Genomic DNA, 26,793 nt, shown 5'->3' with positions numbered 1-26,793 from the left:
ATGTTCCTCTGCTACCACATTAGTTGACCTCACTGGGAAAGTTTGAATGAGTGTATTTTCATGTGAAATAGCCCTTCGACTGTGAGTTGGTCAAATTCAGTGTCATGTAGCTGTTAGTTTTCATGTTGGTCTAGAACCGCCCATTTAGACTGGAAGAGACCATCTTATTGACATAAGCTACCAACAACAGTTTGTTTAGTCAAAACTAGGAATAAGAGTCGTGAACAAAGTCTGCAATGCGGCATGTTTGTTTGCAGTCAGGTTATGTAGTAATGTAGTCAGTTATGTCATCTTTTGGCTCTCAAGTACGAGGAAAGCGCACCGGTTCTGAGAGCGGATCTTAATTTAAAGCCTGGGTTTAAAATCACATGTTGTACGTAAGAGCAGAAAGAGTTTGCCAAGTGAATAAATGACCTGCTGACTGCTTCCTTTTTCTTCTGATTCGTTCCTTCCTGCTGTGAGGTAGAGACACATCTGAATGGATTAACACAGAAAGAAAAACACAGAGAAAGATGAGGAAAGGTCTTTGATGTGAGCCTGAACGGCAAGCAGTTAAAGGACACACAAATGCACAAACTCTTAGTGATCTTTCGTGTGTAATTCTATAGAATGGATTTGAAAGTTGTAAATAGTTTGAACCCAAATCACAAGGAATTATGAGATTAGATGCTGCCAAGTCAAACTATGAGTTTAATATCTCACATTGTTCCTTTTTTATAAAAAAAATCTTCCTAAAGCCTGTCATGTTTTTTAGTAGCTGGTAACATGATCGATTAAGCTAAGCCACATTTGTTCAAAATTCCTTTATAATGAAATGAAAGGGAGAAAAAAGGCCCCCACACACAAGTGTTGGAGAATGTGTGGTATTCTGTGAATGCTGGAATTCTGCAGAGCGTTTATAGGAATTCTATTGACAGATTCCTTTTTCGCCTATTATTTTGGCGCATAACTGCAGTTAAAAAAATGACCATAGAAAGGTGTCAGCATCATTATTTTATTTTTACACACAGATTGGTAGGTCTATTAATAAAATCAGTTGACATGAGCACTCATAGTGGCTTTACACACCAATGGTGTGAGTCCAAAAATGGGAAAAAACACATTTGTCTTGTTTTTCCAAAGTTGGAGTGCCTATAACTCTAGAAATATAAAATATATTTTAATATCATTTTAGATTCTGGTTCAGAACAAACTTTTCTTTTGGCATCTTCATTTTTAAGGCTTCATATGGTGAAATCCCAGAGATATGGGGCATCAATTTGGCTTCATGAATACATTGGCTCAAAATTACAATTTTCATCTTTGATTTTGGCACATAACGGCAGGTAAAAAAATGACCGTAGAAAGGTGTCAGCATCATTACTTTATTTTTACACAAAGATTGGTAGGTCAATTAATAAAATCAGTTGACATGAGCACTCATTGTGGCTTTACACGCCAATGGTGTGAGTCCAAAAATGGGGGAAAAACACGTTTTTGTCTTGTTTTTCCAAAGTTGGAGTGCCTAAAACTCAAGAAATATTCAAGGTATTTCAATATCCTTTTGTATACCGCTTAAGAAAAAACTTTTCTTTGGGTATCATACTTTTTAAGGCTCTATATGGTTAAATCCCAGAGATATGGGGCTCTCAATGTGGCTCCGTGCGTAAATTGGTAAATTTGACCCATTTTCAATGTTAGTATAAAGCTAGTTTTTAGTACAAGCTAGTTTAAGTTCTTAAGTGCAAATAATGTTGATAATAATAATAACCAAGATAACAACTAGGGTTGGGTGATATGACCAAAATCCTAGATCACATTATGAGTAATTTTATGTCACGATAACGATATATCACAAATGAAGGAACTGGGATGACTTCAATACACGTGCACACTTGTGTGTTTCAGACTGCATGCACAACACTCGCACAAACACAGCTGCACATGTTTGGATGGGACGCATGTTTGGAGCGTGGGATGAATGTCATTGAATTTGCTTTGAGGGTGGCTCAAGCGAAATTTCATGCCACAGAAGTGGATATCTTGAGACGTGCAACTGTCCGTGGATAACTGCGTTTCATTATTTCGCAGTCTCACGTGAAGCCCTGACCGCTGATATGATAAAATTGGTGTGGCAAAAAAAGTCTCATAACTGTCTTTATTGTCTGATTTTCAAATACTTTTTCCCACCCTTAAATGGGAAATAAATACAAAACAAACTGTGGTTAGTACATGTCAGTCAGACAGTCTCTTCCTCTCTTAAGTGGGCAGTTCTTGTCCAGAATAAGATGCAGTGTGGACACACTTAATGCTGGTAGTCAAAAGCATGGCTTTATGAGTCACTAATGTGTTAACTTATTCTACAAATCATCTTTCAAGGGTTTCCTGCAATACACTGACTTTGTTTTTCCGTTTTGGCAGTCATGTAATAAATAACGTTCTGCTGTGTTTCTGTGTAAGACTTCCGCTGGTATTGTTTTTAGGAAACACCCACGCTGCTGGTACATCTTACCCAGATGGTGACCTTCGGGTGGAGTCGCTCGTTCTAATTCTCTCTCTCTTTGCGTTACAGCCTCTACAGATCGAAGATAATTTCTGCGGGCAGGATTTTAACCAGCCTCTAGGGGGCACCAGCACTATCGAGGGCATTCCACTCTTCATAGACAAAGATGACGGATTGACTTCGGTCGCTGCGTACGATTACCGCGGCAACACCGTGGTTTTTGCTGGAACTCGTAACGGCCGAATGAAGAAGGTAAGATTTGTGCAGTTCCACATATTTGTGCTTTATTTGTATGTAAATGCTATATTTTTGTTACAAAATGTATGCGGATTATGAGATGTTGGTGTTTCGTATTGTCAAATAGTTTAAAGTGTCCATGCTGATGAGGTTTTTAGGCTAGAAGAGTTGGAGGCCAGGTAAACTTTTGCAGAACTATCTTAACTAGCCTAAAAACTAGCCTAAGAATAGTATGTCACTTCTCTGGGGTTAAGGTTTTGTAGCTTTTAGTTTATGTCTAATAGCTTTGAGGCTGACAAATTATTTTGCGCATTCTGCGACAATTAACCTAAAGTGGCTTTACGAATTATTTGAATACATTTGTTCTAGACCCCCTTAAATCAAAATTAGATTGTTTTGACTTTTAGTCCGTGTGTATTAGCTTTGAGGCTAATCCTCATTCTAATGTAGTCCTTTAACATTGACAAAATAAACTTTCATCAGATATAAACATTTAAAATGTGCAATCTTTCTCTTGCATAAAAAAGGACCAGTATTATTGCTGACTCATCTTGTATGCAGTGGCGTATCTAACTTTCGTCCAATAAAAATGCTCTCTGACGTCAACTAAAGACTAATGACTACTTCAAATAGTTATTATTCATACATTTTTTTATGTAAATTGTTGCAAAATGCTCAAAAGTATACGCAATTGTTCGGAAAACCATTTGTAGTTTGTCGCAAAATGCGCAATTTCTGTGACATGTTTTTCTTACTGCCCCCTAGAGAGCAGAGGTGGTACTTCAAGCTTGAATTGCTCAGATGGAAGGAGTATTCCTTATCTTGTTCTGGGACACGATTACTTGCGTACTTTTTATATAATTAATCTCACTGAATTAACGCATTAAACTGACAGCCCTAATAATATAACCATTTAATATTATATTATTGTTACTATGAGTATTATTGCGACTGCTTTGGATATTAAACTTTTATACAGTAATAATATTTTTTCTGTTAATAATAATGTCTTCAATTTCACGCAATCAGTTGAATAGAGCTCTCCTTAGTTGAATAGAGCGCGTGAGTGTGGCGCGTGAGTGTGGCGCGTGAGTGTGGCGCGTGAGTGTGGCGTGAGTGTGGCGCGTGAGTGTGGCGCGTGAGTGTGGCAGTCAGTTGAATAGAGCTCTCCTTTCAGCGGGACTTTTATTTTGAAAGATGTTTGAAGTTCCTGTATGTGAAGGGTTTGTTCGTTATATCAAGCTTTCTGCAACTCGCGAGCTGGAATCTCGAACTCCATTTGAGTTCACTGCCGTGTATACACTAAACACACTGATCTGTGGCTCTGCAGATGGATACTATTGGACACACTGCATGAAAATCATGCGTTAGTAGCGTGTGTGCGCGTGGCGTGTGCATGGCGTGTGCATGGCGCGTGTTTGTGGCGCGTGTGTGTGTGCGCGTGTGTGTGTGCGCGCGCGTGTGGCGTGCTTGTGGCGTGCTTGTGGCGTGCTTGTGGCGTGCGTGTGGCGTGCGTGTGTGGCGTGCGTGTGTGGCGTGCGTGTGGCGTGTGTGTACGTGTGTGGCGTGCGTGTGTACGTGTGTGGCGTGCGTGTGTACGTGTGTGGCGTGCGTGTGTACGTGTGTGAAGGAGATGACAGGGCAAAGAGGCGCCTGTGCCGTGCAACACACACGACTGTATATTATTTAATTAAATTACATCCTTCTGCTGTTTAATGATCACTCTTGGCCATATAGAGGCTTTTTTATTATAATTTTCAAATGGTCTTTGATTTCATCTCAACTCTCACATTACATTTTGCTAATGGTAGCATACTTTAATATGGTACCGAAATTAACAACATGATGATGATGATATTGTACTGTTTAAATTTCGTGTCGTGATATTTCATTAGTATACCGGAATAACGTGCATCCTGATTGGCTACTTAAAAAAAAATGGATGAATAGAAACTATTATTCTTATGTAAGCTGTCGCAACAAGTGAAAAAGAATATGTAATTGTTCGGAAAACCATTTTTAGATTGCGCATTTTGTGACAAAATAATTCTGTGACTATTTACGTAATGGTTTTATGAATGAATACTCGTGCTTTTGCAAATTCTGCGACAATTTGGGCAAGAATAGTTTAACGAATGATATGTGCAAATTTGTTGAAATACGAATTTGCCTAGATTTTGTTGGTTTTTAGTCCATGTCTTTTAGCTTTAAGGCTAATCTATATGTTTGTGTACCCCTAAACATTGGCAAAATAAACTTTTAACAGATATACACATTTAAAATGTACTGTCTTTCTCTTCTGTTGTACTTGAACAACAATGTTGTACACGGAGACATCCAAATTTATGTCCAAACAAATATTTTTATATTTATATTTATGCATTTGGCAGACACTTTTATCCAAAGTGACTTACAGTGCACTTATTACAGGGACAATCCCCCCAGAGCAACCTGGAGTTAAGTGCCTTGCTCAAGGACACAATGGTGGTGGCAGTGGGGATTGAACTGACAACCTTCTGCTTAACAGTTCAGCGCTTTAGCCCACTACGCCACCACCACTCTACAAATGCTCCTACTAATGTTATCTAAAGCCTATTGGCTGCTTTAAACAATAGATGAGCTCTTCGGTATGTTCCACCCCAACTTCCTGTTTCACTAGGAAATACATAGGAAATAAAGTTTCTCTCGGCAAGCCATCTCATGGGGTCTTTAATTGGAAATGGTAGTTTGGCGAAGTGACTCATTTTTGCTGGTTGCATTGAGGTGTGAAATGTGAAGGATGTTGCAGGTGGGTGTTATCGTACGATGAGCTCCGAGTGAAGGGCTTTTCATGGTGTGTGTGTGTGTGTGTGTGTGTGTGTGTGTGTGTGTGTGTGTGTGTGTGTGTGTTCGTCTCGCAGCAGAAGGATTCACTGGAGCGACTCATGATGGATTCACTGAGATGTGAAATGGAGGACAGACTCTGTCCATCTTTGAGAGAGACGCACTGAAGATCTGAATGAAACATACAGCAGCTTTACATTATGTGTATGACTGTTACAGTCAGAGCTGTGCTTTTTTTCCAAGCAATATCTCAAACTGTATTTAGTTGCTCAAACGCTCTCACATATATTAGTTTGAGTTTAATCAGTTGTAGCTTTTAGGGCAATTTCATACTAGAGTGTTTGGTGAAGACCCGAGCCAGTTTGGTGTTCGGATGCACCCAAGCCCTGAGGCTGTAGTAAATTATAAGTGAAATCTAGACCCGTGGAGTCAGTCCACCAGACTTATGTGTAATGGTCACTGGGCTCTCATATGGCATGTTGTTTTGGATCTGTCTGACTGAGGTGAACCGGCTTTAATCCTGCTGATTTGGAGCGGCGCAGCAGAGGGCACGTCTGGAGATGTGTAACCCGGCTTGGGCTCTCTCCGTCTGGGTTTACTGTGCTAGACCAGTCAGGCTAAATCAACAACAGATGGACAAGCCAACTGGGCCGAAACACACACATGCTATCTAAACTCACAGTAAATCAGTAAATGCACCCCTCATCTCTCTCTGTATTTAATGTTGTTAATTAGGGCTTAATATAGGTCTGCCGGTGTGTCTGTGACCGTACATAATTAATGGATTCCTTTGTTGAGTTGAGCTTAATGTGCCCTTTCGTGACATTAACAGATATGTTATTGTAATTCGTTATAGGCGAAATCTAGAGATCAGGATGGGCAATGAGCAATATAATGGCATTATATACATGATGTATACATTTAAATGATGCCAAAATATATGTACACAAAGTGCTAGAATTAAATGACTAAACACTTACTATGCCTCAATCATAAAAGAAGAGCAGAACGAATTTTGTTAAAATTGTCCGTATAGCCATTTTTACAAGTTGTTGCATGACGCAAGTAGGGATGGGCGAGACTAGTCGACTAAATGGTTCTGATGCTGCTAGTCGACACTGGAATAACTAGTCGGTTAATATTTCCAAGTCTCCCAATCTACAAATGGTTTTCCGTCAAGTCCCGTTTTTCACCAGACCATGTCGTCGTGTTCATTTTGCTCATCAAAAAATGTATGCTTTTGAGTAAGTAGCCTTTTTAACGAGGTGCCGACTGATTAACTGTCTTTTATTCTATATGCACGTCATGTTTAGAATACATTATTGTAGGCTGCATCATAGGCCTATTCTTTTCTATCCTATGGCTACTTTTTTTTCTTACATCGTAACTGTCATTGGTTAACCTTCTTTACCGAACAGCTGTCATATTAGACTGCAGGCTGTGAAATATCCGCTAACGTTGATTCAGTGAACGGGTGTCATGTTCTATATTTGATGTACAATGATCGTAATTCAAGGCGAGCTCGTTTTTAGCTTGGAATTTAGCTTTGGATTTGGAATAAATGAAGTATTTTAAATGGATCACAAAAAATCTTTTTGTATTTTTTATTTATATACTATTTTCGAAGGTTTCATTGTAGACTGGTCGACTTCGACGTCAGTGAAATTAGTCGTTCAGCTCATCTCTAGACGTAAGAATGGTAATCAGTCATAACTGCATTCTTATATATTGTTTTGTAGAATGTGGAAAAAATGCGTAATCGATTAGTTTGTAAAGCCATATTAAGTAAATTGTCACCGCATGCTGAAACGAATATGCAATTGGTCTTGAATCCATTTGTAGATTGCCGCAGAGTGCACAAACGAATCATGTTACAATTTACTTTAGAATGGTTTTAGGAACGATTTACACAAATTTGTCCTGCTCAAATTGTTGTAGAATTGTTTGTAAAAGCATTCTTATTTAAATTGTCCCAGAATGCACTAAAGATTACGTAATTGTTCACAAAAAACAGTTGTAGATTGAAGTAGAATGCACAAAAAAATCCTGTGACAATTTACGAAAGAATGGTGTGGCAAACAAGCCTTTCTTCATCGGTAAAGGAGGAAGCAGGAACTGTATTAACAATCCGAAAAGATTTTAATTTAACATAAAACACTGAACTGAAACATAACAAAAGTGCAGACGTACACCGCTGCGTGTCTCTCTCTCTCTCTCTCTCTCTCTCTGGCTCCTCCTTTTTCTCTCCCGATGAAAGAGAGAGAGAGAGAGAGAGAGAGAGAGAGTTTCCGTTCCCGACCACGTCGCCACTCGATCCTCAGCCAGCTGTCCAGCGATCCTCCCCAACATCGGGCGATGGCACTGCATTACGCCTCATGGAGGCTGGCAGCGGCTCCTCCATCCCCTGGCGGACAGCAACAGCTCCTCCACTTCCTGCCAGACCGTAATGGCTTCTCTGCTTCCTGGCGGATGGCAGCCGCTCCTCCGTCTCCTGGCGGACCACTCCAGTACCAGTACCACTCCGAACCACTCCTCGGCGGTGCGATCCCCCTTCAGCGGCGAGGGCTCTCTGATGGCGCATCTTCCTCCAGTCCCGGGTTTCGGCACCATAAAAGCATTCTTATATAATTTGTCGCAGAATGCACTAAAGATTACGTAATTGTTTGCAAAAATGTTTGTAGATAGAAGCAGAATGCATTATCAGAAGTTTAACTTCCTGTAAGCTCAGGACTGATCTGCTTACCCACTGTCCTGATAACCTCCCTGACCCTTGACCCTTAATAGATGACAGAATTTGTAGAGAGGCTAGGCTAACTCGCTCTCTCTCTCTCTCTCTCTCTCTCTCTCCTCTCTCTCTACTAGGCTTGTAGTTCACAGACAGATCAAACACACTCCGAGGATTTCTTTATCATCGGCCCTCTTACACAGAGTTGGCTGCGATTTGAGCTGTTGAGGTTAATTACACAACACACACACATCAACACTGCGATCTGTTGCGTGTGTAATACTGAGCGCTACATGTCTATAATTAGTGTCTTGGCGTGAGATCTGGCTAAGAACACACTCTCCAACATAACACGCTGAGTCACTCCATTATCATCACTGGTCTGATGCATTTGTTTAGATTCCTTTCTGAAATCGCAACGCTAAATGTGACGGCTCTAGTCCCGCCTTAAAAGAGCCAATCACCATTTTTAGAGAAACATATCCTGGACGTTTCTATCAAAGGACAAGGATGCACATGTGCATTTGCTGGACCTGCCTGAAAAAAATACAGATTGTATTGCTGATTTGCAGTGTGTTATTGATGGTACTTTTGTGAAATGGTTTTGGAGATTTCAGTCTTTACTCATTCAGGTATCTGGACTGGTATGAATGGAAATAGTTGAATATGTGGCAAATATGGCCGGTGAGTGCCCTGACTTGCCTTAAAGGGGCTTTGTTGTTACTCAGATCGTTCTGACTGCTTCAGACTTCAACGTCTAGAATCAACATCTTATAACCTGTTGTACTGCGGTAGCTGTGTTTTCTCAAGGTGGTGGATGTTGTTTTAATGGCCGTTTATTTTCGTTGGGCGTTCTAAGTACACTCATTAAAAGAAATCCCTTTGCAAACAGATTTGGCATTGTCATTTGGCTTTTTTGATGTATACCCGATACACTCGAGGTAATTTACATATGTGAGCTCTATTAAATAGTGACAAGCAACATTTAAAAATCTGTGTTTCTCACTCATTATGCAAATAGTCTCATATAGCTAGACTTTTCTATCAGCATAAAGTCTGATTGAAGTTTTGACCAAGAACTGCTAAGAAAACGCTTAAATCCCCTTACTGCGCGTGTGAAAAAGTCTGAAATGCAGTTGTCTTCGTGTTCTGTCGCCAGACAGGGATTCAGAGTAAACTTCTCGTCGGCCTTGAAGGAATGCAATGTGTAGTTTGTTCAAAGGAACATTTATCTTTAACAACACTATTAATGTTGATATCAGGCACAACAACTGCGCTACAACATGGGCCGCCATCTTGATTGTTTTGGGTTGAATGGATCACATGACAACAAATTCGTCATCGTTTTCAGATACCTCCGTTTTCCCTGTCCACACTACAACGCGAAGACGGCGCTTTCAAATGTATCCACTTGAGCGAGTGCTTTCGAAAAGCTCAGTTTTCTCTGTCAAAAACACCGTCTCAGGCCACGTCCACACTAATACGTTTTCGTTTTGAAAACGCATCTTTTTCTCTACGTTTTAGTCTGCCATCCTCACTGAAGACCCAAATATGAGCGAACGAGTGTGACGTCACTTAGGACAAAATAAGTGTTTTTGCGTTCGTTTCGGTGGTTCGTAACAGCTCACCTGGGCGAAGGATAGATTAGAAGATAACTTCTAATCTCTTGCTAAACACCTTCTTACTGCCATTGGTCCATGTCATCGGTAGGTGTGACCTGAAGCTCCACCTGCCTTCTGTTTATGTTGTTCAGTCAGTCAAAATCATTCAGCATGAACACAACGGCATTTAGAGTTATTAATGAGCTGGTGCAAATTTACTTGCATGTGAATGACCATGTCATGCGTTTTAAAAAAAAATGTTTTTATACAATATCTGTGTAGTTTACTTCTATTATGGCCCTGTATCACATGCAAGGAGCTCTGTATTACCGATAGCATGTTAGCGCATTAGCGCCATGAGTTCAAAATGTAAGCCAGACAAATTAAAAATGTTCTACTGCATATATTACTTTAAATCATTGAGTGGTTAAAACAGCTTCTTTTACTGATCTAGTGTGAATTCTACTCTTAGAATGAAGCATTGTCAATGATGACACATTTTAAAGGTTTTACTGAGCGTTCTCATATTTACATGCTCCTCTAAACGTCTCCCACAGCGGTGTGGCCAGTGTCTGAATGTTTGGAAACAGTATACTGTTGCTGGGCTGTTTAGAACGTATTTTTTTCCTCTGAACGAAGAACGAATAAGAACTTCTACGAAAGTATACGGAGGCCTTGAGATGCCGTTTTTGCTAAAATTCTCTCCGCTCTCTCAAGTGGATACATTTGAAAATGTCATCTTTGCGTTATAGTGTGGATGAGGAAGATTGACATACCTGAAAATGATGACGTATTTGTTGCCGTGACGCAGTCATGTGATCCATTCAACCCAAAACAAGATGGCGGACCATGTTGTAGTGGCATTGTTGTGCCTGATATCCACTTTAACAGTGTTGTTAAAGATAAATGTTACTTTGTAACGTCATCATGTTGCAAGAAGGCGATGCGAAGTTTAATCTGAATTACTGTCCGTTGTCAAAACACGTGTTCATTTGCATTTCAGCTCGTATATGGAACGGCAAACTTGTGGAGAATGCTTGAAAATGGCAGTCGATTGGTCCTTTGGTATCTCAGCGAGTATTGACGCTGACTGTCACACCTGGAGACACGAGTTTGAATCCAGGGTGTGCTGAGTGACTCCAGCCAGGTCTCCTTAGCAACCAAATTTTCCCGGTTGCTAGGTAGGGTAGAGTCACATGGGGTAACCTCCTCGTGGTCGCTATAAGTTAGTTCTCGCTCTCGGTAAGGCGTGTGGTGTGTTTTGCATGGATGCCGCGGAGAATAGCGTGAAGCCTCCATACGCGCTACGTCTCCACGGTAACCCGCTCAACAAGCCACTTGATAAGATGCATGGATTGATGGTCTCAAAAGCGGAGGCAACTGAGATTCGTCACTACGCCACCACGAGGACTAAGAGCACATTGGGAATTGGGCATTTCGGATTGGGGAGTGTGGAAGTTGAGTGTTTCGAAAACAAAAACACAGTTTTCTAATGTATCCGGATCAATGTGGACGTAGCCTCAGTGTGGATGGAAGGCCAAAACATAGAGGACAAATATGCCTTTTCATTCATTTTGTTATGTTTAGGCCTACGCATTTCATCCACATTAGAACAGCACTGAAAATGGACACGTGTTTCATAACCTCATACTTGATAATACTGAAAACACTCTGTTTTAAACATTCGATTAAAGTGGATGTGGCTTTAGACCAAAGAGGTCGTCTGACTAATAAAGTGTCTTATTTAGTTTGGGACACGTCAAAAGCAGAGAATAACCTGATGATTTCAAATATCACGTAAAAGCATTTTTCTTGCATTTTTTGGTAGGTATCAGTGTTTTAAAGTGCATGTAAACACCCTTACTGTAATACGACACACCCTACGAGTGTAGTAGGGTGTGTTTTTGTTGAGATTCATCCACAGACGTTGTGTGTTTGTGTTCAATGTGTGTGTATGCAACAGTCACATGGCAATCATATGCCGCTGGATTCCACGTTTGAATGTTCCCACGGTCATATCCTAAACGCATGCCTCAGGACAGTCTCACAAAGAGTGCAGTGTTCTTCCTCACATAAACACACACACTGACACGAGGACAAGCACAAAGACACATCTATATGATGTACTACGCACCATCAGACCTATATAAGGATAATAAGATGAGCCTTAAACACACAAACTTTCCTCTTTGACCTTTAGATTTATCCAGTTTTACTATCTGTGGTGAGAGGAGAGAATGAGAGACAAACAGGGCCTATTGTGAGTTATGGAGAGTGAACGCTTGTCATCTTTTCTTATGTGCTGAAATATTCATGAGTATCCTGATCGGACTGCTTCCTCTGTGAGAGCTTTTAATTCACATCTCTCCGTCTCTCTCACACATGGAGTGATATTCAAGGGCATATCTTATTTAGTTTCTAAACCTGAATGACTTTCTTCCCTAAAACTAAAAAGGAGATGTTTAGCAGAATGTCCAAGCTGCTGTTTTCCATACAATGAAAGTGGGTGGGGAGTAAATGCTAATATGAAGTGTTTTTCTGCAAGATGAATATAAAGGGGGATACTTGTTACTGTTTAATGATTTACATTGTGATTTAGAAGAGTTTCTGTATTGTTGGAGATTTGAGTGGAGCTTGAGCTAACGCTGAGGACAGGTCGATGTCGCACATGAAACTGATTGTTAACTAATACATTGTTATTAAACTACACTCTGTAGTGCTTCAAACCAGCTTGTATTTAGCATGCTAACATTCACTTTCACTAATGTGCACATAATTAAATAAAAGATTAAGTTGAGTTACACTTACACATCTAATTTTGTTGGGTTTACCCAATTTAGCTATGTTCGTTCTTCACAAAGGGTTTGTGTTGAGATTACTTAGTAATTTAAAGTTAAGTGCTTTGAAACCACGTTAACTCATGTGGCGCTTCATGTCGACATACATGCAGGGAAAAGAGGCGACGTGTGCGGAGCGGGACGGGACAGAAATGATGCATGTTTGGTGCTAGAGAACAATATTCAAGATTACAGCGCAGAAAGATCAGAGCTGTCGTCCACATCACTGTTGTTCTGTCGCAATCTTCACTAGAGACGATGAGAGACCGCATCCGTTGAAGTCTTGCGGTGCGGATGGAATCAATCCGGTGTCCGACGTAGCCTAATCGTTAGCAAGGCAGCTAGCATTAGCATGTTCATCCAGTCTGACCCTACATTACCACGGGAGCGTTGTGAGCGAAGCTGAGAGCGTTTTTAATTCATTCCTATAAAAGCCGAGCATCATGCTAGCAAGGTGGATCGTAGGATTGGCAGCGGTGTGGAGCTAGCTCTCTCCTTTGAGCGGATTTTGTCCGCCCCAGTAGAAACGCAGCCTGAGAAAGCCGAACTGCTTGTGTTTTAGCGAAACGCAGTAAATATAGAAAATTCCTCAAAAGCTTATCGTGGATTTTCTTTATCGTGATAAATATCGTTTTATCGCCCAGCCCTACTTTAGTGTGGATTTTATGGTACTTTTTGTCATTTTTTTCATGCTTCACATCTCCTTTCAGTCTGAACTCGTGAAAATGACATAAACATTGGCTTGCATTACACATTTACACATATCGTGGCAGTTTCGGGGTGAAATGTCCTCTGTGTGGCGCTAAAAGCAAATACTCTCTGAAACAGAGGAGGTTTTTAATGTTAATGCCCGATCAAGTATTAAATCAACAAAACCGACCTCCCTATCCTAAACCTGAAACCTAAACCCAACCGATAGTGTCCGAAAAGCAAAAGAGAGATTTAAAATGTACCACGTGATTTTTGTGGTGCTTCTATGCCACTTTCGGCTCACGTGTCGACTCGTATGCTCTTCGGGACTCATACCCGCTCCTTTACATCACAAGTGCAACGCTCTATCAGTCGAGCTACCGCACAATTTGATCACACTTGAACAAGCTTGTAAATGTAGTTGGTTATTTTATGCAAATGTTAAAATGAGTCATGTGCTACAGTAAACGTGTTTAGATGTCATAAGATAGCATTGTGTGAGGAATAAAGCGAAAAGTACGTGTTTATGAACTGATAATCTGCCGTTTAACTCATGATTAGTTTGAAAGTGAATAAAAGTCGCCTTCAGTGTTCATTTCACCAGGAAACAGCCGCGACACGTAAAACAAGCCACGTAAAAATGACCAGGTTGTCTGGCAGAATATAAAGATCCTGCCAGAGTTCAAACAGCTGTTCTGAAAATTGTATCCGTGTATGTGTGTAAACTGTGCCAAGGTGTTTCTGAATTGTGCGTCTGTTTTTGTGTCAGAATGAAGCTGTTGAAGTGTGTGAGTGCTTTAGAAGTGCACTGACAGCAGCTTTACCAGCCTGTTAATTAGCTGTGAGTGTGTAATTTGGGGTTTGCATGGAAAATGCTGCAGCAGCAAAGCATGTCCTTTATTAGACTCTCGCCGGCTTGCGTTTACTGTGTGTTTTTGTGTGTCTCGTTGGGCCGATAGAGCTGCTGTCACGCTTGATACTGGAACACACTCAAACCTCAAACCTCAGAACTACACACTATTAGCTAACACGCACGGTTTACCAGTGATGTGCAAACAATTGAAAAAGTTGTTGGGTTGCCAAAACGACCAGTCAACTAGTCTGTCTTAAGGGAAACCCTGTTTTGCTTCACCTGAGCCAATTGAGCGTATTTCATTCGCGGGGGGTGTTCACAAAAGATGCGCTCTTGCGCTTAAAAGCAGTTATACGTGCTCCGTGGACAGAGCTCTTTAAAAGTTGGACTACTTTTAACTTGACGCAAAGTTTTAAAAGCGCAATGCTCATGGCAGGATGCTCAAAAAACGGCGAGTTGTGACGCAACGATCAAACGCGTATGTATGCACGAGTATGGCCACCTCTTGGTTGTTTGTAGCACGTCCTTAATGGTTATTAGCAACAACGTTTTCATAAATGCAAAAATGCACATCTAAAAATTCCACACTAATGTAATAATAAACAACAACCTCTCTTCTTTACCTGCACCCTCAGCTCTGTTTAAATTGATTTTTAACTTTAATTGTAATGAATGTGTCTTGCCCAGCACGAGGTTTATGTTTCGGGATTATCTGTAATTAAATATTAATGCATGAGTGTGCTCGTTACTTAGCTGCACCTCAGACTAATCAATATCTGGATCTGAAACCGGAACCACAGTCGGATAAAAGCCAAGACTCTATATTTCACAATAATGTCTTTGCAGTAATAAGATAAAAGTGTAATAAGCCTCGAGAGTCTGCTTAACTGTAGTAATACCACTAACGCAGGGTCTCGATTGACTTATTACTGTTAGAAACCAGCGACAACAGCGAAATGATTACCAAAGACAATGAGACCGCCATGTTGAATAAATATTGTTCTTTTATTAATAAGAATCGTAAGAGAGAATTCGTCCGCCAAGTAATGGATGGTTCATTAGCCTATTTGGTGCGAACGGTTTCAAAGCAAAGATAATTCAGTGCTCTTAATATATAGAGTTTTGCATTGATCAACGTTATATCAAAATGCTTTATTAACAATCTCTGCACGTTAAACTGGGATACGAGAGAGGATTTTACACACAGCAGCTTGACAGACTCTCAGGATGTGGGATTCCTCTTTTGGGTGAAGTATACTCATGTAGTTCATTGACTCGAGTGACTCTTTGGTTTTAGAGTGCAGTACATCACATGAAGTGCTATATGAGCATGCTTCACATGTTCAAACATTGTGCGTTTGGCTCATTTTTCTAGTGTGATTATTGAGGAGGGGAATGGATGTGCTGTAAGTGTTGAGGAGGAGTTCTGTTGCACTGGCTTAATGTTAAATCTATAGGTGCATTAGAATCCAGCCATATGTAACTTCAGCCCATCTGATCCAGTGCAATGGTCAAGACCACCCGAGAAGCAGCACAGGGGAAAAAAGTAACGTTTAAAGTGTGTGTTTGGTGTAATTGTTCCATTTGCCCTGACTGGAAATAGGTACCGTTTTTACAAGTACGAGTAACAATACTTCCTTTTCGGTATTCGCCCATATAATACCATTTTATATCCCAGCCTTTGTCATATAGTAATCACACAAGAACATGACGTGATTTTAATTTGTGCTGAATGTTTATGGACTGACATTACAACTGACAACACCTTGAACTCTTCATCATGTTCCTCAAACCATTCCCGAACAATGTGCGCAGTGTGGCAGGGCACGTTATCCTTCTGAAAGGGGCCACCAGGGAACACCAATGATGTGAAGGGGTGTACCTGGTCTGCAACGATGTTTAGGTAGGTGGCACATGTCAAATTGGCATCCATATGAATGGCGGGACTCAGGGTTTCCCGGCATTATATTGCCCAGAGCATCATACTCCCTCCACCGGCTTGTCGTCTTCCCACAGTGCATCCTGGTGCCATCACATCCCCAGGTAAACGGCACACACTTACACGACCGTCCATGTAATGTAAAAGAAAACGGGACACATTGGATCAGGTGTCCTTCTTAAACTGCTCCAATGTCCAGTTCCGATGCTCGCATGCCCATTTGTAGGTACTGTCGACGGTGGACAGGTCTTCATGGGCACTATGGCCGGTCTGAGGCTACACAGCCCCATATGCAGCAGGGTGCGATGAACTATGTGTTGTCACACATTCATCCCATAACCATCATTAAACATTTCTGTGACTTGTGCCACAGTAGACCTTCTGTCGGTGCGGACCAGACGGGATATCCTTCGTTGACCTCACGCATTGATGAGCCTTGGGCACCCAACACCCTGTCGCCGGTTTGTGGTTTGTTCCTCCTCGGAACGCTGTCAGTAGGTACTCGCCACTGCTGACCGGAAGCACCCCACAAGCCTTACCATTTCAGAGATGCTCTGACCCAGTCGTCTGGCCATAACAATTTGGCCATTGTCAAAGTCGCTCAGGTCTTTACTCCTGCCCATTTCTACTGCATTCAACACGTCGATTACAAGAACTGATTGTTCTCTTACCATCTAATCTACCCAAAACTCAATATGTGGCCTTGTTAGGAGATAATCAACGTTATTCGCTTCACCTGTGAGTGGTCATAATGTTTTGGCTCATTGATGTAGTTGGCATGTGCAGCTCGCTTCAAATGTGAGCCCTTGTGAATGTGTACAGACAGTGTTGTGCCGATGTCGGCTGCACGTACCTTTTTAAAGCTCCTCCTTGGCTCATACACGGAAAACACTGTCATGATCATGGAAGGCTTTGTTTATAGCAGATGACAGTGAACAGAGCTCAAGTTCACGCTGAACCATGAGGCAAAATCAGAGCACATACTTATTTAATGAAATATTGGCCTTTGCGCTTAATCACTGAGTCACGTAGCGACCGGATTATCTGGACTGAAAAGCTATTGTCAAAAGCACAAACATGTCAAAATAAAATCTCTGCCAAAATAAAAGCTCTGTCAAAATAAAAGCTCTGTCAAAATAAAAGCTCTGTCAAAATAAAAGCTCTGTCAAAATAAAAGCTCTGTCAAAATAAAAGCTCGGTCAAAATAAAAGCTCGGTCAAAATAATAGCTCAGTTTAAATGAAAACAGTATGACAGAAATGTAGATCTACTGTAAAGTTATGTAATATTCACTGTATTACTACTACTACTAATAATAATAATAACAATAAATCAATAGTAATTGTATTATATTTAAGCAATATTGCACATCTGTGATGCTTTGTTGTGCAGCACTTAATTTGACAAAAATAATACAATGATGATAAAATAATTTTGATGATAAAATTGAAATAAAATGTTGATATGAAGTTCAGAAAAACAAAACAAACTCTGTATCGGTGAGTTCCAATAATGAAGTATCGTACTCGGACTCATTCTCAAAATGTATTTCTGTTGAACTGAATATAAGACTACTTCTGTAAAGCTTCAAATATGGCAAAAATCATGATTTAATTGGTTCATATGATGCCTGCACTATATATAATTCAAGTTGTCTGAAATCAAACGGTAACTTGGTGTGTCTTATTCGCTGGTAATCTTCCGCTCTTCAGTGTATTTATTGATGCCTTTGATGCCAGTTGCCATTTGTTCTGGCATGCCTTTCTCTTGCTTTCCATAACTGATAGTGTGTGTGGGTGTGTGTGCGCGCGCGGTTCAGTCAATACAGAGACGAGTCCCTCTTTGTGTGTCATAATTACTGTGCAAGAGCTGTGTGTATGTTGCTCTCATGATAATGTGTGTGTATTGTGCTGTTCTGATTGCAGTTTAGTTGGAGAATAACTGCAGATGGAGGCTGTATTGTGTGTGTGTGTGTGTGTGTGTGTGTGTGTGTGTGTGTGTGTCAGTTGAATGGATTTTCAATTGCTCCACTCTTACCAGAAAAGGCTTGTAATCGTTTGTGCCCTCACCATCAGGCTAGGTCGAACCCTTAAGCGGCGAGCTCCAGCTAGACGCGTGTGTGTGTTTGATTATCACAATCACTAGCGCTCTTACCAGTGGTTAGATGTGTATTCTGTCTTTGTATGAAGCATGAAGTGTATAAGACTAGAGTTGGGATGGGAATTGAGAACAATTTAAAAAATAACTATCAAAAACCAAATTATATTCATCACTTTTTAATCTTCTGCGCAAAACACAGCACGAGCAGTGTAGTCTGATTCCCGAACGAATGACTCTTCTGAATCAGTTCTTTTGAATCTACAGTGCAAATCATGTAGGCCTACTTAAGGCTTGTGAGACTTAAATCAGAGTAATTACTGGATGATAAATGTAAGTTTTTTTTAATAATTAGCCTAATGGTATTTCACACAAATAAAGTGATGAAATATCTCAATTTAAAATTCTGCGTGAACACACCTTTTACAAGAGTTTATTCTTTTCAAATATGAAATAATCTCATTTAATAACAGGCTGATGAAGTTAAATACAATTATGTAATATAATTGCATTGACTGAATTACATGATAGTAGTACTACATTGATCTCACATGACCTCATTATGTCACATGTTTACATGAAATCAAATTTGACCCGTTAAATGTATTAATACGTTCCTTGTCTTATTGTGTGCAATTCATCAGTGCATGTTATTCTTAAAAAACATGTAATCTTAGTCATCTTTGTGTGTTTTAAATCATTTCTGTATTAACTTTCTTTGTAAAGAAGGCCTTCACCCAAAAAAGTTCTTTCTTGCCCACAAAGGTTTTTCCTTACTTTTGAGATGCTTGTTTTACTGATTTTTTTTTGTTGTCTCTCAGGAGCGGAAGACATCGATCAGAGTTTTTCTCCAATCCACTTTAAACCACTTTTAGAGGGAAAAGGAAGTTTTCTGTTTTGTTCATAAAAGCCATAGTTCAGAGAGGCTTTTGAGACACCTGTAAATAGCCAGAGGTGACGTACTGTCTCTTTCTGTCCTTTATTTCCTCTCTTCTGTGAATTCTTCACCACCGAGAGAGAGAAAGAGAGCGCTTGCAGCGATGTTAATGTGAGCGAAGAGGGAACACTTTCTCTCAGCGGAGCAATGAGACTGAATGCGCTGGAATCCGTACAGAGCATTTTTGGAAACGCCACAGGATGCAGAACGCCAAAAACCTACTTGTAACTCAAATAATGACATCTAGACGTGTTGTATTTGCTTGGCTGTGCTTTGGGAGGTTAAATAGTCACCTAAAGTGAGCTCAATCTGCTAATACATCTATTTTAGTACATCCTCAAATGTAAAAAAAATATATATATATATATATATATATATATATATACAGTATATATATATACAGTATATACACAAGTAAAAATGGTTGTTTTCTTGTAGAGTTTGGGTTATGGTCATTCAAATGCTGCCCTACAAAGGTAAAACACCAACCTGGTCTCATAGAATCACATTACTGTACATGTTTGCACATTCATTTTTACGTGGCTTGTTATATGTATCACGGCAGTTTCACTAATGGCGCTACAACTATGACTTTTAATAGTAAATGGCAGATTATCAGCTTATAAACACTATGGTATGTCTTCATTTAGATAGCTAGATAAATGTGTCTGTACACAAGTAAATTAAGATGTCTGTCACTTTCTTTCTGTCTCTATTGTCTCCATATAATTAAGTGAGACAGGTTGTCTGTATTGATGGGCACGAGATGAGTGATGTATACAGTACAGTTGATCTCAGACGTTTACATACACTTAAGTTGAAGTCATTAAAACTCATTTTTTTTAAACACTCCACAGATTTCATATTAGCAAACTATAGTTTTGGCAAGTCGTTTAGGACGTCTAGTTTGTGCATGACATGAGTCATTTTTCTAACAATTATTTACAGGCAGATCTCTTTTAATTGACTATATCACAATTCCAGTTTTTCAGAAGTTTACATACACCAAGTTATCTGTGCCTTTAAGCAGCTTGAAAAATTCCAGAAAATTATGTCAAGCCTTTAGACAATTAGCTTCTGATAGGAGGTGTACCTGTTGATGTAATTTAAGGACTACCTTCAAACTCAGTGCCTCTTTGCTTGACATAATGGGAAATCAAAAGAAATCAGCCAAGACCTCAGAAAACAAATTTTGGACCTCCACAAGTCTGGATCATCCTTGGGAGCAATTTCCAAACACCTTAAGGTGCCACGTTCATCTGTACAAACAATAGTACGCAAGTATAAACACCATGTGACCACACAGCCATCATACCGCTCATGAAGGAGACTCATTCTGTCTCCTAGAGATGAACGTAGTTTGGTGCTAAAGTGCAAATCAATCCCAGAACAACACCAAAGGACCTTGTGAAGATGCTGGAGGAAACAGGTAGACGAGTATCTATATCCACAGCAAAACTAGTCCTATATCAACATAGCCTGAAAGGCTGCTCAGCAAGGTAGAAGCCACTGCTCCATAACCACCTTAAAAAAGCCAGACTACAGTTTGCAAGTGCACATGGGGACAAAGATCTTTTAGGAGAAATGTCCTCTGGTCTGATTAAACAAAAATTGGCCATAATGACCATCGTTATGTTTAGAGGAAGAAGGGTGAAGTTAAAGAAATTTAAAAAATGACCCCAAGCATTCCTCCAAAGTTGTGGCGAAGTGTCTTAAGGACAACAAAGTCAAGGTATTGGAGTGGCCATCACAAAGCCCTGACCTCAATCTGATAGAAAATTTGTGGTCAGAACTGAAAAAGCGTGTGCGAGCGACGAGGCCCACAATCCTGACTCCGTTACACCAGTTCTGTCTGCAGGAATGGGACAAAATTCCAGCAACTTATTTTGAGAAGCTTCTGGAAGGATACCCAAAACACTTGACCCAAGTTAAACAATTTAAAGGCAATGCTACCAAATACTAACAAAGTGTATGTAAACTTCTGACCCACTGGGAATGTGATGAAAGAAATAAAAGCTGAAATAATTCTCTCTAAATAAAGAAGTGATCCTAACTGACCTAAAACAGGGAATGTTTTCTACGATTATATGTCAGGAATTGTGAAAAACTGAGTTTAAATGTATTTGGCTAACGTGTATGTCAACTTCTGACTTCAACTGTACATGCAGTCATCTGCTGTTAAACTGCACATAAACACATGCTAAAAGAGGACCTGTAAGTTTTCATCATCTGTTTTGTGTACATTGTAGTAATCCATTTTTTAAAAAGAATAATTCACCGGTTACTGGCATGCTAATGCAGTTGACACTCATCTCTGATTATACAAACTTCACTTATCCCATTCGAATAGATGGTAAACCTTACAAACATCTGCAGTAGCCTAATAAAATGTAGTTTGTCCGGGGAACTAATCTGAGTTTTGAAATACCTCCGCAGTCTCACAGATATTTTTCAGTGTAGAAGCACACCCAAATGAATGTGGCCGCATGAGAAATGCAGCGCATTCTGGTAGGAGCGGAAAGTGAGCGCCTCATGAGCGGCAGGAGCGGGGATGAGTGCAGTCTCGTGAAACGCGCTCCTCACTCCAGTGAAATTCTGATCGCTCTGCTCCTCGCTCCTCTCTGCTGTGATCCCTGTGCTGTGCTTGAGCTAATCATTTTGATTAATCTGTTCATCGGTTGTGTTCTGCAGCGACCGTCCAAAACACAGCCACTTCAGGAGGTGTAACCATAGCAACCTGTTGGATTAGATTCTCCGTCATACACACACACACACACACACACACACACACACACACCTCTTAAGAATTCTCGCTGTAGATCAGAAAATAAGCTTCATCCATCTGTGTGTCCCCTGTATATGCCCAAATATGAGCACACAGACAGGAACGTCCGTGATAAATTATTTGAGCGTTTGATGTTCTGATGAAATGATTGAAGACAGCAGGTTCAGAATCAAGAACTGGTTCATATAGTCGGTTCTGGTTTTCCATTAACCCCTTAAACTCTGGTGCATGTTTGGGCTGTTGGCTGCAATTTTTCGCACTCAAGTTTAAATGCTCACCATTCACACATACTGTGGACTAATTGCAAAAAATTAGTCCCCTCCCCCATTTTGTCCTAACTTTGTAAACAATTTAATTCTGGTTCTAGAACACTAGAAAACATAATTCTTTCTCTATCACAATATACAGATCGGAAATGTAGGTGGTGCTTTAAAGCATTTTAGCCCTCACAGATGTGCTCGTCCATAGACTTTCAGTTCAAGCACCACCCTCATTATTTCATTGAATATCTCGGCCTCTGAGTGGACTACAAGCTCAATCTAGGTGTCATTAGAAAGCTGAGATCCTCCCCTTTGCGTTGATATAAACTGCGATAACATATACTTAAGATGATTTGTTTAGCATTCTTTTCCTGCTGGATCATATTTTGTTCTGGACATCTAAGATATAACATTGGATTATTCAGCCAAGCAAGCTCACAGACAAGGAAAAAATGGCACATAGTTTAGAAACTGCCTAAGGTAAAAGCAGATATACATTTTTAGCTGTTTGGGTCTTACAGCAGCAGTTATCGGAGCATTAAAGAGACGTTTGTGTTTGATGACTTACAGAAATCATATTTCACGATTTGATTGTTTTAAAAATCTTTCAAACTGCGGTATTAGGGTAACAAAGTTACAGTCACATTCCTGAGAATGAGAGCTTTCATTTGACATGACTTGATCATTTAGGTGCAATTTGAAGGACTTTTACTTTCATATTAACATTTCTACCCCATTACCTCTATGTGGCGCTAATTTGCGACGCAGATATTTTGAGGCTTTATTTTTTTATTTGAAGTAACAAATGCAGAAGTGATGGTTTTCTCTGAAAAATTCTGATTCTACTCTTTCAAATGAAATATACCCATTTCATATACCTGACTTATGTAAACGGGGACTTAATGTTTTAAACGTAATTTTTGTTTTGTGATATAGCGCCCCATTTGGACCCTTAGGACCAAATGATTTTCATACCATTCAGTTCTATTAATAGTTCTTGAACATCTGCATTGTTGTGGACGGATTACTGTTACTGTTTTATGTGTTCTGCGAATCGGTGTCATGTTGGGTTGTTCATTGGACAATGTGTAGCTAAAGATTCACGCACTCAAAACTTAATGTCTTAATGTAACAAATTAATGGAAAGTTTAATTCCTTAAAATCTTTGTCCAAGATGGAGAGATTTGAAGAATACTGCAAGAGGAAGTGTGCTGACCACCTAGGGAAATGAATTAACATCCTCCTGTCTTTTATGAGCCAGTGCTGTCTGCTACTTGTTCCTCTGTGTAAAATTAGCAGTGCTGGGCGAAACCTTTGATCAAATCTGTCACCACTTTTAAGACCTTTAATGTTGCAGCAGTTCTCACTGCTGCACTTTTCTTTTGATAATGTAAGTGTTGTTTTGGCTACTCAGAACACCCTCGCAACTGCATAGCAATGCCCTGGCATCATGTCTGCAACTTTTGCACAGGAAGCTACTGGTCACACTTTCAAAAATCCAGTTTAATAAATGCAGCAGTGTCAAACAGTGGGAGGCAGACCCTTTAGCTTTCATTGAAATGGAGTTCACTTCCTATTTGACCCAAAGAACTTCCTGGCAGACAACCCATATTGTTGTTAATTACTCCACACACTCTCTCTCTCTCACACACACACACACACACACACACACACACTGGGCTGTTGATGCAAACCGATCAATACACACCCTTCACTCTTCATTGGCAGTGTTCTCGTCGGTTGCGGTTTTCTTGAATGAACCTTTAAACAATCTCACTTTCGAGTTCACTCGCTTTGCACTGGATTCCATTTCAGCACACACAGACACAAAGTGCATCCAGGGGGCGATGCCCTTTGTGTTACTGTGGCAACAGGCCAAAACCGCAGCTGCAGCATCTGTTTCCCACCTGGTTGCTTGGCGACCACGCAGATGTCAGCACACTGCCAACACATGCCACAGATGTGTGTGTGTGTGTGTGTCTTACTGTACTTTCATGATGTTTCTGTTACACTGTGATTCATAACAGGGGCAAAAAGGTGTTGTACGGCACAACTACATAATAGAAATGTTAGAAACTCTATTTTTTTCATTAAAATGTTAAGCACATGCATTAAACATAGGCTTGGGATCAATAATCAGAAGATTTTCCAGATGATTATCGATATACACTGATGAGCCAAAACATTATGACCACCTGCCTAATATGCTGTTGGTCCTCCTCATGCTGCCAAAACAGCGCCTGAAGGTGTCCTGTGGTATCTGGCACCAAGACGTTAGCAGCAGGTCTTTCAAGTCCTGTAAGTTATTAGGTGGAGCCGCTGTAAATCAGACATGTTGGTTCAGCACATCCCACAGATGCTCAATCGGATTGAGATCTGGGGAATTTGGAGGTCAGGGCAACACCTTGAACTCTTCATCATGTTCCTCAAACCATTCCCGAACAATGTGCGCAGTGTGGCAGGGCGCGTTATCCTGCTGAAAGAGGCCACTGACACCAGGGAACACCATTGACATGAAGGGGTGTACCTGGACTGCAACAATGTTTAGGTAGGTGGCACGTGTCAAATTGGCATCCATATGAATGGTGGGACTCAGGGTTTCCCAGCATTATATTGCCCAGAGCATCACACTCCCTCCACCGGCTTGTCGTCTTCCCACAGTGCATCCTGGTGCCATCACATCCCCAGGTAAACGGGGTACACATACATGACCGTTCATGTGACGTAAAAGAAAACGGGACTCATTGCACCAGGTGAACTTCTTCCATTGCTCCAATGTCCAGTTCCGACGCTTGCGTGCCCATTGTTGGCGCGTTCGACGTTGGATAGGGGTCATCATGGGCACTCTTACTGTGTGTTGTGACACAATCCTCCCGTAATGATCATTAACATTTTCTGTGACTTGTGCCACAGTAGACCTTCTGTCGGTTCTGACCAGAAGGGATAGCCTTCGTTGCCCTCACGCATTGATGAGCCTTGGGCGCCCAACTCCCTGTCACCAGTTTGTGGTTTGTCTGACTTTGTCTGTTGTGCTCTTGTGTGTATTTTAGCACACAATGAATGCGGTATTTAGTAATCTGCATCTAGGACTGAAGGATCCATTATATAATGATTCCTTTGGATATCACAAGAGCTAAGACCACAACTACTCACACACTCTCTCTCTCTCTCTCTCTCATGGCTTTTCCTGCCGGCGTTGAGAGTTGAATTAAAGAGAAACAGGCTGGACTGATTATAACTCTTGGCAGTGTGTGTAATGGTACGACTCCGGTATTGTTTGTGACTCTAGAAGCGTCTCGTAGTCCTCAAGATGTTGTGTAGCCTTGTGCGGGTGGACGCTGCAGTATTATCAAGGGACAGGAAGTGGAATATGTCATTGTTTAATTACGTCTGGCTTCCTTAAACGCTCATTTTAGGCATCAGCGGTTTGGTAATCGCCCGCTACTCCCCGAGGAAGACTAGTTCTTGAGTGATTACAGATTAAAGATTGCACAACGCACACACATGCACGTATGTTTACATGGCCATCTAAATGAGGACATATCATAAAGTTCTATTGTTTTGATAGAAAGCTTATAATTACTATAGTCTAACTGTAAAAGAGACTCAACAGGAAGTTGTAATTGTTGCTACACCCCTCCGTTTAGTCTGTAATAGCAGTAAAACTCGATTTGATGCGTGTATTGCTCTGTCGTGTATGCGTAAGTGATTTTATGTGGTTTGAGGAATGAAATGTTAGTATATTAACAGGCTGAGTACATTACAGATACTCTATACTCATATACTGTTCGCTCAAGCACATAAATGTGCTCGCAGGAGACAGAGATTACTGCGTCGCAGTCAGAGATGTTGCTCACTTAATGGTGCATGTTTATTGAGAGCAATAGAAATGATGGATGTGTTGAACATAGAAGAACAGCTCCCTTCTGTCTCTGGATCATATTTACATAAGTGATATATACCTCCCCCTGGGTGTAGGATTAAATGAGCGCCACCTTCAGACATAACCTGAAACTGTACATTATATACATTCATTCTTGAAATAATTCACATAAAAATAAAATAAAGAAATTGAGTCATTATTCAACCGCCTAAACCCAACGAATTGAAAGGAGGGTTTCATGAGAATAATGACTTATATTTTGGTCTGTTCCTCGAAAGCTATCGTATGACTTCTGAAGACTTGGAATATAGTGCATGAGTTTTTTTTTTATGATACTTGAGAAACTTGACAGCTCTAGTTCCTTTTCACTTTCACTATATGGGAAAGCAGCGGCCTGCAGTTGTCTTGTAAAAGTCAAATAACACAATTGATATATTAATATTCAGTTTGAATGAATCATGATGATTAACGATGGTAATAATGCTCATGCTGACCTTTTTATTAGAGCAGGTTTTGTTTGGTGACCTTTGTGAATAGCTGTGGATAGATTTTATTTATTTATTTATTTATTTTTCAGTTGTTAGGTGTTCTCCAAACAAGAACGTAAAATTCTATATCAACAGTTAAATAATTGTATTCGTATTA

At 40.4% G+C, this 26,793-nt stretch overlaps 1 protein-coding gene across 1 annotated transcript in view; it reads left to right on the top strand.

Moving 5' to 3' along the window:
* plxna1b (plexin A1b) overlaps positions 1 to 26,793 on the top strand; it is a 154,019-nt gene that overhangs the window by 40,179 nt on the left and 87,047 nt on the right. The window contains exon 3 of the mRNA XM_052129827.1: positions 2,552 to 2,734. Coding sequence (XP_051985787.1) covers positions 2,552 to 2,734 — 183 coding nt within the window. The remainder of the gene's footprint in view (positions 1 to 2,551; positions 2,735 to 26,793) is intronic.

The sequence above is a fragment of the Xyrauchen texanus genome, chromosome 7 (assembly GCF_025860055.1).
Source record: "Xyrauchen texanus isolate HMW12.3.18 chromosome 7, RBS_HiC_50CHRs, whole genome shotgun sequence".
NCBI classification, from domain to species: Eukaryota; Metazoa; Chordata; class Actinopteri; order Cypriniformes; family Catostomidae; genus Xyrauchen; species Xyrauchen texanus.
This window is presented reverse-complemented; position numbering and strand designations above follow the sequence as displayed.